This window comes from Carya illinoinensis, chromosome 2 (assembly GCF_018687715.1).
Source record: "Carya illinoinensis cultivar Pawnee chromosome 2, C.illinoinensisPawnee_v1, whole genome shotgun sequence".
NCBI lineage: Eukaryota > Viridiplantae > Streptophyta > Magnoliopsida > Fagales > Juglandaceae > Carya > Carya illinoinensis.
Window position 1 is genome coordinate 18691711 of NC_056753.1, and position 15862 is coordinate 18707572.

General features: G+C 38.0%; 2 protein-coding genes across 2 annotated transcripts; both read left to right on the forward strand.

Moving 5' to 3' along the window:
• Window positions 1-773: 773 nt before the first annotated feature.
• On the forward strand, window positions 774-10687 carry LOC122300238 (selenium-binding protein 2-like). The gene is made up of 7 exons (XM_043110742.1): window positions 774-1008; window positions 7132-7327; window positions 8293-8520; window positions 8827-9058; window positions 9194-9301; window positions 9424-9696; window positions 10202-10687. The coding sequence occupies exons 1-7, from the start codon at window positions 852-854 to the stop codon at window positions 10481-10483; spliced, it is 1476 nt and encodes a 491-aa protein (XP_042966676.1). The 5' UTR covers window positions 774-851; the 3' UTR covers window positions 10484-10687.
• A 371-nt stretch (window positions 10688-11058) lies between these two features.
• LOC122301761 (xyloglucan endotransglucosylase/hydrolase 2-like) lies at window positions 11059-12122 on the forward strand. Its single transcript, XM_043113144.1, has 3 exons — window positions 11059-11091; window positions 11288-11478; window positions 11603-12122. The coding sequence occupies exons 1-3, from the start codon at window positions 11059-11061 to the stop codon at window positions 11976-11978; spliced, it is 600 nt and encodes a 199-aa protein (XP_042969078.1). The 3' UTR covers window positions 11979-12122.
• Window positions 12123-15862: the final 3740 nt, after the last annotated feature.

The following is a 15862-nucleotide window of genomic DNA, read 5'->3' on the forward strand; positions in this document are numbered from 1 at the left end:
AAAAATCCAATCCCAGAATCCTCTAGTGGCTGAAGCAACGGCAACTCTCATTGCCACAAAAATGGCGGCATCTTCCAATCACACTCGGGTTTTGTTTGAAGGAGACTCTCAAATGGTTCTCTCAGCAATATCATAACCATCCTCAACACCAAACTGGATCATTTCCCATATCATCAAGGATATTCAACATCTGCAAGCAAAATCATAGGTTTTGGAAATTTGTAAAAATTCATCGATCTACAAATCGATGCGCGCACTCTGTAGCTCAATGGGCAGCAACCAACCTAATTTTTGGAAGCATAACCCTAGATAGTTCTTTCAGTTTCTTTCTTTTTGATCCACCTTGAACTAGTTTTGTATTTGTACTTTGTAGTATCAATATATATATATATAACATGCTTGATTAGTAAAAAAAAAAAGAAAGATAGATTTTAAACTTGTGATATGATTAACAAGAGTTTAAGCTTGATTTTTAAACGAAATATATAAGAGATTTGGATAAGTTGCTGGATTGTACTTTTAAAAACTCATTAATTAAAATTAAAAGATTAAGATTTAATTTATTATTTTAGATAAAAATATAGATATACCAACGTCAATGAACCCATCAATGACCTCGAAAGAGACGGATATGGTTTCCAACGTCAAAAATGGCGAAAGTCCAGATACATTCCCTCCTGGACACAAAGCGAAAATAATAATAATAGTTAGAAAAAATATAGTGATGTCACCCTCCTATGCACGTCAAAGTTTGAGTTAAAAGCTTAATGTCCATCGTCATCCGTATAGCCCACATCGATTCTCTTCTTCTTCTTTATAGTTTCCGTAACTCTCTGTGTGTACCATTATCGATGGCGACGGATGTGGTGGTGTTGAAACACGGAGCGGTAGGGGAGAAGGATGCGCACAAGGGCGCGTGCTGCCATACAGGGCCCGGGTACGCCACCCCGCTGGAGGCCATGTCTGGTCCCAGAGAAGCTCTGATCTATGTCACTTGCGTTTACACTGGTACGCTGGTGACTCAGCTTCATCTTCCTCTACTTTTGATCCATTCAGCCTTATCTTCCTCTTACTTTTGATCGGTTTTGCATTAGCTTCGGTAGTTTGACCGAAACGAGACTCTGCAGATATTAGTAGGTAGATTTTTTGTTTTTCTGTATTAAGTAAATTAATGGACGATGAGATATGGATGCTCTTAATTACTGACTGACATGGAGAGAGAGCTTAAGAGTTTATTACATATGAGAAATCAAAATTTCCAAGGTAAAAGCACATATGAAGGCTGCTCACCTCTCCTTAGGGTACTCCTTTTAGTTCAGTAACTGCAATTTTCGGTGACTCAAGACAGCAAAAACGCTGCTTTTGTCCAATTCAAGAACGTTGCTGCCGTTTTCTACATTTTGAAGCCTTGTATGATTTTGACAGCTCAATCACTCGTTGATTTTGTTAGCTTCTGATTTCCTTGCGTCTCACCTCCGTATTATCACTGGTGTAAAAGATATGTTACTCAGTGCTCTCTTGGTTTAATTCTTCTCTCCTTCTTTGAAATGTTACCAACGTTCAGAGATATTAGTTATTCTCTTCTAATCCTTTATCTATATTTTCCTTAACTGCAAGAGAATGATCCATTTAGTCTGATGAAAACAGAGTATAAGCACACTAAGTGTTTGATAAAAAGGCTTTAAAGAAACTGCTTATAAAGAAACGTACTTCATCATTTTATTGAATATTTCCTCACTGCATTACAGAGTATAAGAGGTCCGTATATATAGACCTTGTCATAACAGATTTTGCAGACAAATACCACACATCATTTGACACCTGTCCAGCCCAGTTTATTACAAGAAGATTCTTCAGACTTCTTCTCGATTATTCTAGAAGAGTCTATTGCTTTAACATCCCCCCTCGATTCAAGCGGTACGGATGTAAGAGTAAGGCTTGATCGAAGTTGCAAATAACGATTTGTTGAGAGAGGTTTGGTAAGGATATCAGCGATTTGATCTTTGCTGGACACAAATGACACTTGAAGAGATTTGGCAGCCACTCGTTCATGTACAAAATGAAAGTCCAGCTCAACATGCTTAATCCGAGAGTGCCGAACAGGATTTGTTGACAAGTAGGTGGCTGCAAGATTGTCACACCATAGTGTAGGAGGAGAGGAAAGAAAGACACCAAGTTCCCCTAAAAGAGACTGCAACCAAAGAAGCTCACAAGCAGTATTAGCAACAGATTTGTACTCGGCTTCAGTAGAAGACTGAGCAACTGTAGGCTGTTTTTTTGACTGCCAAGAAATCAAATGATTTCCAAAATACACACAAAAACCACCTGTGGATCGTCGATCATCAAGACATCCAGCCCAATCAGCATCAGAGAAAGCAGCTAGTTGAGGAGCGGAAGTGGAGGAAAAATATAGACCAAGATATCAGGTGTTATTAAGATAATGTAAAATACGTTTGACGGCTGTCCAATGAGGAAGCCGAGGACAGTGCATAAATTGACATACACGATTCACAGCGAATGATATGTCAGGAAGAGTAAATGCAAGATACTGTAAACTTTCAACTACACTACGATACCACTGAGAATCCTCAAAAGTACAACCATAAAAAATAGTCAATTTTTCCGATGAGGACATGGGAGTAAAAACTGACTTAGAATTATGCATGTTGGTTTTGTGTAACAAGTCAATAATATATTTGGACTGTGAGAGAAACATACCAGAGGAATTCCGTGACACTTGAACGCCTAGAAAATAATGCAAGGGACCGAGATCCTTGACTGGAAAAGAGTCTCGTAGAGCAGCAATAAATTCGGATATTATCAGAGCACTGGATCCAGTCACAATAATATCATTGACATAAACAAGGATAAACAAGCAATCTGATTTAATACGCATGATAAATAGAGAAGAGTCAGATGATGAACTTCGAAAACCTAAAGAGAACAATTTATCACTGAGCTTAGCAAACCAGGCTCTAGGAGCCTGTTTTAGACCATAAATAGATTTTTGTAACTTACACACATGATGTGGAAAATCAGGATGCACGAACCCAGGTGGTTGCTTCATGTACACATCCTCTTCATGGTCGCCGTGGAGAAACGCATTCTGGATGTCCAGTTGGTGAAGTGCCTAGTTAGAGGAGACAACTAGAGAAAGAAGAAGTCGGATGGTCGTTGGTTTCACAACAGGACTAAAGGTCTCTGTGTAATCGAGACCTGGTTGCTGATGAAACCCCTGAGCTACAAGCCTAGCCTTGCGGCACTCAAGTGTACCATCAGCACGTCGTTTAGTCTTTAAAATCCACTTGGATCCGAGAAGGTTATAGGTTGGAGAGGGGGAGACAAGTTTCCACGTCTTATTTTGAAGGAGGGCGTTGAACTCTATGGTCATGGTAGTACGCCATTCTAGATGTTTGGAAGCTTCGGAAAATGATGAGGGCTCTTCTGGAACATGTGTGGAATCCGATGGGGAGGAAGAAACAGAGGAAATCGAAGCCATGGGTTTGGACGAAGGCCAGGGAACCGTCCCATCGGTGTGGCGCAGAGGACAATGGGTTTGAGTTTTAGACCGTGTAACCATGGAGTGAGTGAATGGTTCAGACGTACTGGGTAGTGAAGGGGGTAAAATCGGGGAAGAGGATGAAGAGATGATTGCGGCATAGTGAGGGTTTGGTGACTGCGGAAGAGATGAAGTGAAATACTCGGGTCCTGGGTTTGGACTTGGACGAGATATGGGTGAAGAAGGGGTAACGGGGCCTTGGGAGGAAGTTGGGTCAATAGGTGCCGTTATGGGTACGGGCTGGGAAGGAGTGGGCTGAAGTGGAGTTGAGGAGTGAGGAACCGATGTATCTGGAGACAGCAAAGGAGGCCCCGAAGTGAGAGTGTGAGTATTAGGAGCTGGGCCAGTGGATTGGGACAGAGGAGTTTTTTGAGAAAAAGGAAAAATCATTTCATCAAAGAGTACGTCTCGAGAAATATATGTACGCCCAGACTCAATGTGCAAGCAAATGTACCCTTTATGATCAGGACTATATCCCAAGAATACACATTGTTTAGAGCGAAAATCTAATTTATGATGATTATACGGCCGTAAATTAGGCCAACATGCTGAACCAAAAATACGAAAAAATAAGTAATCGGGTGATTTTCCCATTAAAATTTCAAACGGCGAATGATTTTGAAGTACAGGAGTAGGCATGCGATTTATTAAATATGTGGCGGTGTGAAAAGCCTCAGCCCAATAGATGTGGGGAACCGAGGCATGAGAAAGAAGAGATAAGCCTATTTCGACAATATGACGATGACGTCTTTCAACACTACCATTTTGTTGGTGAGAATAAGGGCAAGTGACTCGGTGATTAATTCCAAATTTAAAAAAAATAGGATGAAGAGGCCGAAATTCGCCCCCTCCATCAGTCTGAATGGAAAGAATCTTGGAAGAAAATTGTGTAGTGACATAGTTTAGAAAGGCAAGAATGATAGTTGTAACATTAGATTTTAATTGCATGGGAAAATACCAAATGAACTTAGAGTAGTCATCAACAATGGACAGAAAATAATGAGATCCTTTAGTAGATAAAACTGAGGCCGGACCCCATACATCCATGAACATTAATTGAAAAGGAAAGGTAGAACGTGTGGGAGAGACAGGATGAGGAAGAGCATGAGCTTTTGAGGAGGAGCATGCTGAACATGAAGACACAGTCGTGCTGGTGGTAAGAGGAAGACTAAACCGTTGAAGAGTAAAGGATGCGGTACGAGGAGAAGGATGTCCCAACCTGGAGTGCCAAAGCTGAGCCGATGTTCTAACAGCAGAAAAGGCTTGCGGAGAGACGGAAGAGGGCACTTCAACCGCATGAAACACATATAAACCATTCTCAACGGGCCCCTGAAGAAGAGTTTCCTGGGAACGAACATCCTTCACAAAAAAAATAGAGGAATGAAACTCAAAGAATACATTATTGTCAAGACAAAACTGACGTACTGAAAGAAGGTTGCGAGATATAGAGGGAACATGAAGTAAATTTTTGAGAAGAAATTTGCCATTATTGGAGCTGAAGTTGGCGGATCCAAAATGCTGAATGGGAATACTAGAGCCATCTCCGATGCATACTTGGTCTGATCCCTGATAAACACTGGAATCCACATTAAGATTATTAATATCAGAAGTAAAATGGTGCGTGGCAGCAGTGTCAGGGAACCATGTGTTTGAGGAAGAAAATGATGGAGCAAGAGCAGAATAATTAGCCATAAGCCCAGCAGGTGGAGGAGTGGGATAGGAATGATCATATCGATGATAACAGGCAGCAGCTTCATGACCTGGTTTGCGACAAACTTGACACATGGGGCATGAGTACGGACGGGGAGAAAAGAAATGCGAGGATTGTTGGGACGGGCGTGGAGTAGAAAGAAGCCCTCGGCCATAACCACGGCCGCGACTTCGACCCCCACGGAAATTGTTTCCTTGACCACGAGAGGAAATATTTGAAGAAGTGAACTTGGTGGTGTTATGGGCTGCGATAGAGGTGCCAGAAAGAAGGGACTGGGTTTGATGGGAGAGCCTTGATTCATGATTCAAAAGGTAACTGAAAATCTGGTGAGGTGATAGAGAATCTGGACGTGTGGTTAAGGAGGTTACAAGACTCTCATACTCGGTGCCCAACCCAGCGAGAAGATAAATTGCAAGTTCAGAATCATCTAGGGGACGGCCAGCGGCGCTTAAGGAAGAGGCAAGGGACCTTACTTTATTGTAGTATTCTGTAACCGATTCAGCTCCTTTTTTTAGTGTAGCAAGCTGAAACTTGGTATGTATAAGATGTGCAGAGGACTTGGCAGCAAACAGGTTTTGTAAGGTCGTCCAAACCTTACAAGAGGTAGAACAATCCAAAACTTGTGCCAAGACCGAATCAGACAAGGAGGAATTGATGGTGGAAATAATGAGTTTATCCTGTAAACGCCACTGCATGTGCACTGGATTTTGTTTATCATTAAGCATAGCAGGAGGTTGAGGGAAGGAACCATCAACATATTGAAAGAGTTGTTGCCCTTCAAGGTAAGGAAGAATCTGAGCTTTCCATAAAAGGAAATTTTCGATTGTAAGCTTGATATTGATATAATGAGATGCAGTGGTGAGAAGGGTGGGATTTGTGTGAGTTTTATCTGTTTTGGCCATGAGTAATGAAATAGCCGAGAAGTAAAAAAAATTGGACGTTGGTCTGTTTACGCTCGTGATGCCATGATGAAAACAGAGTATAAGCACACTAAGTGTTTGATAAAAAGGCTTTAAAGAAACTGCTTATAAAGAAACGTACTTCCATCATCTTATTGAATATTTCCTCACTGCATTACAGAGTATAAGAGGTCCATATATATAGACCTTGTCATAACAGATTTTGCAGACAAATACCATACATCATTTGACACCTGTCCAGCCTAGTTTATTACAAGAAGATTCTTCAGACTTCTTCTCGATTATTCTAGAAGAGTCTATTGCTTTAACATAGTCCTACTTTGCCGGGAAAATTTGGAGGATTAAATGCTGCTGATGCACGATCCCATTTTATGCAATGCATCCTGACTTGCTCCTATACTATAGTTTATCTTTTTACAAACAGTATATAACATCATGCTTCCTTGAACATAATATCACGCTTCATTACTAGTGTCTAGAACTTAACAAGTAAGCCTATAAATTCCATGTTGTGTCTCCTCTTTAACTTCTACTTGTAAGTGTGTTTAAAATCCTCTTCTCCTTAGTCCTGCAGTCCAATTGGTGAATTGAAGCATTTTTTGCTAACCTTAGGCTTCCTTGTTATGATTCAAGAAATCTTCTTTTATTATTATTTGGATAATTTTTTCTCTGTTATTTTACTTCTTTTTTTTTTTTTTTTTTTGGCATTCTTTTATACTCTGTTTCTTCTCTCTGTTTTTTTTTTGGCATTCAAGTGAACTTTTTTGCTTTATGGTGATGGAGATTTAGGTAATCTGCAATTGATGCTAGCACCAATTGATGAGGGTCCTTTCGTTTCTATAGATGAATGGCTTCGTTTTTTATGGATTTACAGAATCATTTGGAATTACTTGTCTTAGTTTGACGTAATGTAACAAGTTAATGGTCCTATGTATCTACAGGAACAGGAAGAGAGAAGCCTGATTACCTGGCCACGGTGGACATAGATCCAAGCTCTCCTACTTATTCAAAAGTTATCAACAGGTTGCGCGTGCCATATATAGGTGATGAACTACATCATTTAGGGTGGAATGCATGTAGTTCTTGCCATGGAGATCCATCGGCAGATCGACGCTTTCTCATCCTGCCTTCACTTCTGTAAGAGACTAGACTTTATGTTGCATCAGTGACTCTTTATATACATATAAACATATTGATATGCAGAGAATCATATCAGTAGTATAATTAAACCCATGTTTTATTTTTTATTTGAGAAATGCCAATCTATTGATGAATCATAAAGGGGGAGACAAATTGGCCACATAATATTATACGAAAGGAATTTAAGCAAGAGCGTTATAGCCTAAATCTTGCAAAGAATTCTATGCTATGAAGAACTGGTAAACTGCCAGTTCAGAGACTGGCTTTTCTTCTTACATACGCTCTGAGATTTTGGTTGCGAATGATCATTTGATAAATGTAAATTTGGTTCATGTTAGTAACTCAAAAATTATGTACTGTAATGTTTCGAATTTGCTATCCAAACAGTCTGAAGTTCTCTTTATCTCTGTGTGTACTAGTTATCAGAGTTATCGTTGTGTAGTTTTGTCATACTTCCATTGCTTATTGCGATCATGTGGGTGTAATATACGGCCTGTAGTAATCTTGCGATGATTTCTTTATTTAATAATAACTTATTGGTGCTGTAGTTTTCCTTAATGTAGTTTCACAAGCAGTATCATATTCCTGAACTTCAACATATGTGGACTTGAAAATTGTGTCTCAAGTTTTGTAGTTCTTTACCATCTTTCTTTTCCCTGGGAAAATTTTCACATTTTTTAATTCTAGATATGTAATATCAGTTGCATTTAATGTTTTTGGAAGTCTACACAGAAAGGAACACGTGAGCTGCCGCTTTTCCTGTATTTCCAAATGATCTTTACTATAGGGTTGTTACGTGCCTCAAGATTCCAGGGAAGCATTGTAGAATAACTTCATTTTTATAAGAGGCCTTAAGTATTTATTTCCTCCCAAAATTTCTGATTATGAGTATTGATAATTTGTCAATTGAAATAGATCCATCAACTTTCTATAATATTGCCTTACTAGGTCAGTTTTTTCAGATCTGGTCGCATATATGTGATTGACGCTAAAACCAATCCAAAAGCTCCGGCCTTGCATAAAGTTGTTGAGCCCGAAGATATTGTTCAGAAGACTGGTTTAGCTTATCCACACACAGCCCATTGCCTTACTTCTGGAGACATAATGGTTTCATGTCTTGGAGATAAAGATGGAAACGCTGCAGGGAATGGCTTTCTTCTACTTGATTCTGAATTTAATGTGAAAGGAAGGTAGTCTTTATCTCTTATCTAACTTGAGACATACGCATAGATATAGTCTATATATTTGAGTATGATGTTATTTTATTCTGTCACATCTATGAATACATTTTGGTCCGATTCCTCAGAATATTTTAGGTGAACAATCTGTTAACATGTACGACGACCTTAATGATACACAAGCAGCAATGGAAATCCTTCTATAATGTGATGGTGGAAATTTAAAAACATTTTTTAATTAGTGCATTTTAACTTGAGAATGTTTGTGGCGGATTTGATTATAATATATGACCTTGTACCTCCCTTAACGTCTATCAGGTGGGAGAAACCAGGGAATACTCCACTGTTTGGCTTTGATTTCTGGTACCAACCACGATACAACACCATGATAAGCTCATCATGGGGTGCCCCTGCTGCTTTCACTAAAGGTTTCAACCTTCAAGATGTTTCTGATGGTTTGTATGGGAGGCATCTGCATGTGTACAGCTGGCCTGGGGGCGAACTGAGACAAATATTGGATCTTGGCAATACAGGGCTCTTACCTTTGGAGGTGAGCGTGTAGGCAATCTGCAGCATCATTTCTGGTGTCTAGAGTCTGCCAATGTTAAGATTTGTCAGTTAGTCCTTGTTAGTATTGTTCTTATAATTCCAGATGTATTTTCTGTTAACATATCTCATTTTGCAGATAAGGTTCTTGCATGATCCTTCAAAAGACGCAGGATTTGTTGGGTGCACCTTGGCAAGTAACATGGTGCGATTTTTCCAGACCCAAGATGGCTCATGGAGCCATGAGGTATGCACATAAGATATAAATGTCTATTAAAATAGCGTGCCCATATGAGTGTTCAGCTTAAAATTTAGTCTATTTTTCTTTAAAAGCGTCATGATCCACAGTACTCTGATTTTTATTTGTAGGTTGCAATATCAGTGAAGCCATTGAAGGTGCAAAACTGGATTCTTCCAGAAATGCCTGGGCTTGTTACTGATTTTCTGATCTCTCTTGATGATCGTTTTCTGTACTTCGTGAACTGGCTTCATGGGGATGTGAGGCAGTATAACATTGAGGACCCTAAGAATCCTGTATTGACAGGACAGGTGTGGGTTGGGGGACTCTTACAGAAAGGCAGCCCAATTGTTGCTGAGGGAGAAGATGGTAAAACAAGGCAGTTTGATGTACCGGAGATCAAGGTTTGTACAATCTCCATTCTTACATTAGAACTCTTTCCGAGCTAGCTATTGCTACCTTACTGATAATTGATTGGAAGTTTTTATTGCCAATTTCTTAATGAGAGCCTTGGTTTGTAATAATCCTTATGCAATAGTTGGGTAAGACTTGGAACAGTTTCTGCACTAAAAGCGTTTGACAGAGAGATGCATTAGATAATCTATTTGGTTCTTTCTCTTCTGGTTGGCATCGTAATTCTGTAACAAAAACTTCAGTTAATCGGTTGACTAGCATATTCATTATCTGGTTACTGACAGTGTTTTGCATTTTACTATCAAAGAACCCAGATAAACCTCGAATGAGTCAACAACACCATCTACTGTATATAGTGGCTAGACCATTCAAATGATAGGCTCCAGTTAAATGACTGTAAATATGCATGCGGTTTACGGGCTTGTACTAATCCGATATAGTATTCTTGCTGCATGGAGTGCCTATAATTTTAATTGGTTCATACTTATCTTGCAGGGAAAGAGACTGAGAGGAGGACCTCAAATGATCCAGTTAAGTTTAGATGGGAAGCGGCTCTATGTCACCAACTCACTCTTTAGCACATGGGATCGTCAGTTTTATCCTGAACTAGTGGAGAAGGGATCTCACATGTTACAGCTTGATGTCAACACTGACAAAGGTGGCCTAACAATAAACCCGAAATTTTTGGTGGATTTTGGAGATGAACCTGATGGTCCTTCACTTGCACACGAGATGAGATATCCTGGTGGTGACTGCACTTCAGATATATGGATTTGAGAAACTGATCCTTCTCTAGCAATGAAGGCTAATCTCTTGACAGAATAATAGGATACAGTGATATGTCCTACCCTAAGTTGATTGCAATGGAGCATTTGGGGGCAGGATAGTCTTCAATGGATGAATAATAATGTCTGCACTTTCAGTCAAAACATATTATGTATCTGCTGTGTGAAAGAAATAAACAGATAATTATCATTCGTATTCTCTTGCTCCCCCCCCCCCCCCCCCCCCCCCCCTTTTTTAAGATTTTTCGACCGGAATTCTTCTGTTCATACTGACAAAGTTTTGAGTCGAAGTAGAGGTTATTGAAGGTCGGTCCATATTCCTTTTTGAGAGGAATTGAAGTCAAGTCTCCTAATTGGGCAGGGACTTCCTTGGTAGGAAAGAAACAAAATTAGAGTTGAAGTTATTTACTTGACCCACAGGAATTACATATAGCCAGCCATACAGGGTTAATTGCTGACTCTATTTCTACCATTTGTTAAAAAAATCTCGAACTTTTAGCACAATTCATACTTGAGTTTTGAAAAAATAATTCCTCCATCCAAAATCTATTAATTTTTTAACCATACATGGCAAATATACCATTTGTCAACCAGTCAAGAGTTGATACATATCATTTTGATTACACCAATCAATCTATTAAAAACAAATATGATAAACCCATAAAAATATTTTTTAATTTCTCAAGATTATTAAACAAAACCAAAACATCAACAACAAAAATTTTAAAAATATATTAAAAAAAGACACATATAGGAATTAAAAAGACACAACTTGTCAAGAATAATCTTATGTGAGTTGTCCTCACAGGGGCCAACTCACGATGAAATCGACTTCGAATTCTTGGGAAATGTTAGTGGTGACCCTTATATTGTACACACCAACGTGTTCACTCACGGCAAGGGAAACAGGGAGCAGCAATTCCATCTCTGGTTCGACCCCACAAGAAATTTTCACTTACTCTATCATCTGGAAACCCAACATATAATGTAAGAGAAACAAGAACAAACCACGTGAACTTAGACACAGTTCTATGATCATTGGAATTCCCAACACAATTTTATTTTTTTGTTATTTTTTATTTTTATTTATTTATTTATTTTTGTATCCCAGCTTCTTGGTTGATAACATTCCTATAAGAGTATTCAAGAATGCAGAGTCGATTGGCGTTCCATTCCCAAAGAGCCAACCCATGAAGATTTACTCTAGTCTTTGCAACGCTGACGACTGGGCCACAAGAGGTGTATTGGTGAAAGCTGATTGGTCCAAGTCACCCTTCACAGCATACTACCGGAACTTCAAGGTTACATCCTTCAAGCCCACCACTTCTCTATCTGATGCAGGGTTGCTAGCCAACAAGCTTGATGCCCATGGCCGAAGACGTCTGAGATGGGTTCAGAAATACTTCATGATCTACAACTATTGCACTGATTTAAAACGCTTCCCTCAGGGTCTTCCTCCAGAGTGCAGACGCGGGAGATTTCTCTGAAAGTTTGAATCTATCTTTCTAGTAGATTTAAGAATCAAATAAATTTTATTTTATTTTGTTTTGTGAGTTGTTTGTTAGCCATCCAGTAAATTGAAGACGTATGAAAATTTCTTTGAACATTTATATGTGAAGAAACTTTGTTAATGACTTGGATAGAGTTCTTGCTACGTAGAGTGCAAGAGAGACAGACACATAATTTAAAATATTTAATGAACATTTAAATTCTGTACTAAAAATTAAAAGAGATGACATTGAATGATATCATGTGATCGATTATACATCTCTATCTTTCTCCCATTACATCTTTGAGTCCAAATATAAATTTTAGAAAAATAGAGGGTAAAAGATTCGGCTTGCTTCCTGTTTTTCCATAGAAGAGGATTCCCCAATTATAAAATGCACATGCACCTTTCTAAAAGAAAGGACCACAACTTTAGTTATGAAGAGTATTGGCCCTCAAAGCTTCAGTTGCTCTTACATATTACTAAAGTGATCTCTATCTAAAAGGGAGCATTCGTCCTAAAATTCATTTGTTCTCAATGGATGGAAGCTAGATTCAAATTTTGCCTACTCAATAGTAACTATATTCTAATTTTAGTTGTGACAGCGTGCTCTAGTTCAGAGACTGTTACCCATGTATTCAGCCCTCACATTTACAAATCGCCATTGCAAGTGACGGTTATACAAAAGCCTCGACATATGTGCATCAATAATATGACCTTCATTCATCTTACAATATTTGAAAATATCAACGAATTAAGAAACTAAGAATCAAATGTTAACAACTTGAATCAAGTTGGGGAATCATGTCATGGGTTGAGTCGTAAGCAATCATCTCCAGTCTACTATTGGGAGTGTTTTGTAGTAGTATAAAAGGTGAACGAGGTCAAAGAGTCTAAGAACTACTCCAGTTCCCATTCTTTGCTTTCCTTCGGTCCCTCTAGTACTCTAAATTCGAGCATGTAGGTGTAGCTATCAAAGAGTTTAAAGACTTGGAAAAGGTTATAATTGAGGAGTTGATAAGATTTTTGTGAGTACATGAGTAAAGTATTCAAAAGAATGATAATTCTATGTATTAGAACAAGTAGAAGAGTCAAAACTTACCCTCAATGAGTGGGGCAAAGCTAGCCCCAATAACCATGGTCATGTTAGAGGCAAGGGTTATGGCAAATCCAGCCCCAATCGTGGTCATGGTAGAGACAAGGAGCATGGAAATCACCATTGACCTTGCTAAAGTTAGCATAATATGCTCTAGAGGTTGAAGATAAGGAGGCAACTTAGGAAGAGTATCCACACATGGACATTGAAACATTAATAACACTTAATGCTACAACAAGTTTTGACACTACATGTGGCACCCCATTCCTTGGTAAAGAGCTTGGCAAAGATCTGTGGTGCCAGGGATGCTGACCGGTCGGTAACACTCCAAATTTAGGTCGAGAATAGACGTGCAATTTCTTCTCACTAGGAATGCATGTGTAAATGAAACATATGTGTATATTGCAGTGAAATAAGTAAAGGCGTAGTCAGAGACTAATGCTAATTGTAGTAGAGGTCTAAACCGATAAAAGGTCCATTTATTAATAATAATAATATCCACAAATTATTGTCACTTTCCAAATAGTATTATACAACACCAATTGCTCATCACTCTCATCCAAGTACGACATACTGAACACAATTTATCGCTAGAGTAATTTGTACATTCCCACTAGTACAAATGACTAATAGTAGAGACATGCCTTTGTCTCTAACACTCGAGCGCGTTCGGTCCTTTCTCTTTAGGAATCTCCTCTCGGACTGTCTACATCAAAATCTACAGTTTTGATGAGCCAAACCATAGGTAAGTTAAACAACTATGGCAATACTACTTGAGAGACAATGCATGTGAATATGTATGCACTATTTCATGTGAATTATTTGTGAACACATATTCATGCATGATGAATAATCACCCTAACATATGTCTTCATAATTATGGATAGGAATTATCCTCTGAATGAAACACAAGTATATAAATATGACGAGGCATCACCTTCTGAGCAAATCTCAAGTATATGTAGTTACCACAGAGGTGAGAAACCACTCTTTCATTAAAACCAGTAAAAGCTCGTCATATCTCATCATATAATTACCAAGTAAGGAATCATTCCACCGTTTGATGAGGAGACTAGGGCCGAAAAAAAAACTGAAAAATCAGTGAATCGGATAGAACCGGTGTGTTCAGTCCAATGTAAAACCAGTTTGGTCTGGTACCCGTTCCAATTTTGCAAAACTGGCCCAATTTCGGTTTTATATTTTTTATATTATATATAAAATATTTTTATATGGTTTTTGATATTATATATAATTTTTTATATTACATTATATATATTATATGCTAAATTGCTAATTAATATAACTTCGAATTTTAAAATCTTATTATTCATGTCTAATAATCTAATAATTAACATAAAGCTAATATAATATTTGATATAATAATTTTATAAATCTTAGCATAAGTTATAACATTTGATATGGTATATAAATTTTAATTTTAGAACATAAAATTTCAAAATTAATATAACATAAAATTAATCTTAAACATGAACATTAATATTAAGTTATTAATATAAACATACTTTTGATACACACACACACACACACACACACACACACACATATCAAGAATAAATACATTTTATGGCATATTGAATTACAATATATATTGTTTCTGATATATACATTTCTACTTAATTGATCATATGTACTCATATAAAAGGTGTATAGTCTAACTTATATAGACTATAGTTAAATTCAATATTATACTAGTATCTTTCTCTGTTTTAGAAAACTTTGTGAGATTATCGTCATTAAAATTACACCGAAAAAATTGGCAAAACTAGATCGAACCGAACCAAAACCAAGAAAGTCAAAAGTTACAGTTTAGTAATAATCGGTTTGGTATCGGTTCTTCAATTATCAAAAATTGATGTATACCGATTTGGTTTTAAAATATGTCTAAAACTGGACTGAACCGGATCGGTTACACCCCTAGCGGGGACTCTCTCTCTATCCAATCAACATGCATGTTGATTCACTAGTTTCAAATAATCTAACACGAGGAATCACTCAACTTGTTCCATGCACCCAAAGACAACACATATGATCAACCCATGGAATCACTCTACCCGGTCAACTGACTCGAAGATAACACACATGATACGCCTGAAGAATCTCTTTACCCGTCTATCAAGTGAGGCCAATCCCAAAACATTCCACTCTGATCATCACGGGGACTCCCTCTACCAATATGAAACTCGTGGCGATGTGTCGTAGGAATGGCGGGGGGAATCACTTTATCTATCCATGATGATCAACACACGGTAAGACACATGCACCTAGAACTCACACTTATCATCAATCCACATCATTCAAACTCATCATCTCAAAATTGCAATGTAAAATAATCCATAAATATGATGAAGAAGATTTATATTTCTTTTCATGTAGAAAAGGGGAAAAGAGATACATAATATGAAAATTCTATTCTTTCAATCATACCCACCAACATTCACCCCATATTCCCAGTGGTCTTGGAAACTAACCTAAGTTAACAATATTTAAAATATTATGGTGGCACCGGTGTTGCTCCTTCTATCGCTTCCTTGGCAATTATTGGTTTTCTTTGAAGTCTCCGACTCCAAAGAAAATAATCACTTTATGATGTCAAAAGTGAGATTTTTTTCCTTGTCTAGTGTCTTTTATAAGAGGGATCGTTAGGTGTCCTAACGTTATGTTGACTCCAGCTATGTTTGAATAGGAGCCATTTTTATCTCAAACATCTATCTGCAGGATGACAAAGACAGACTAATGGGACAAGGCATGCACGTTCCTACTGCTTG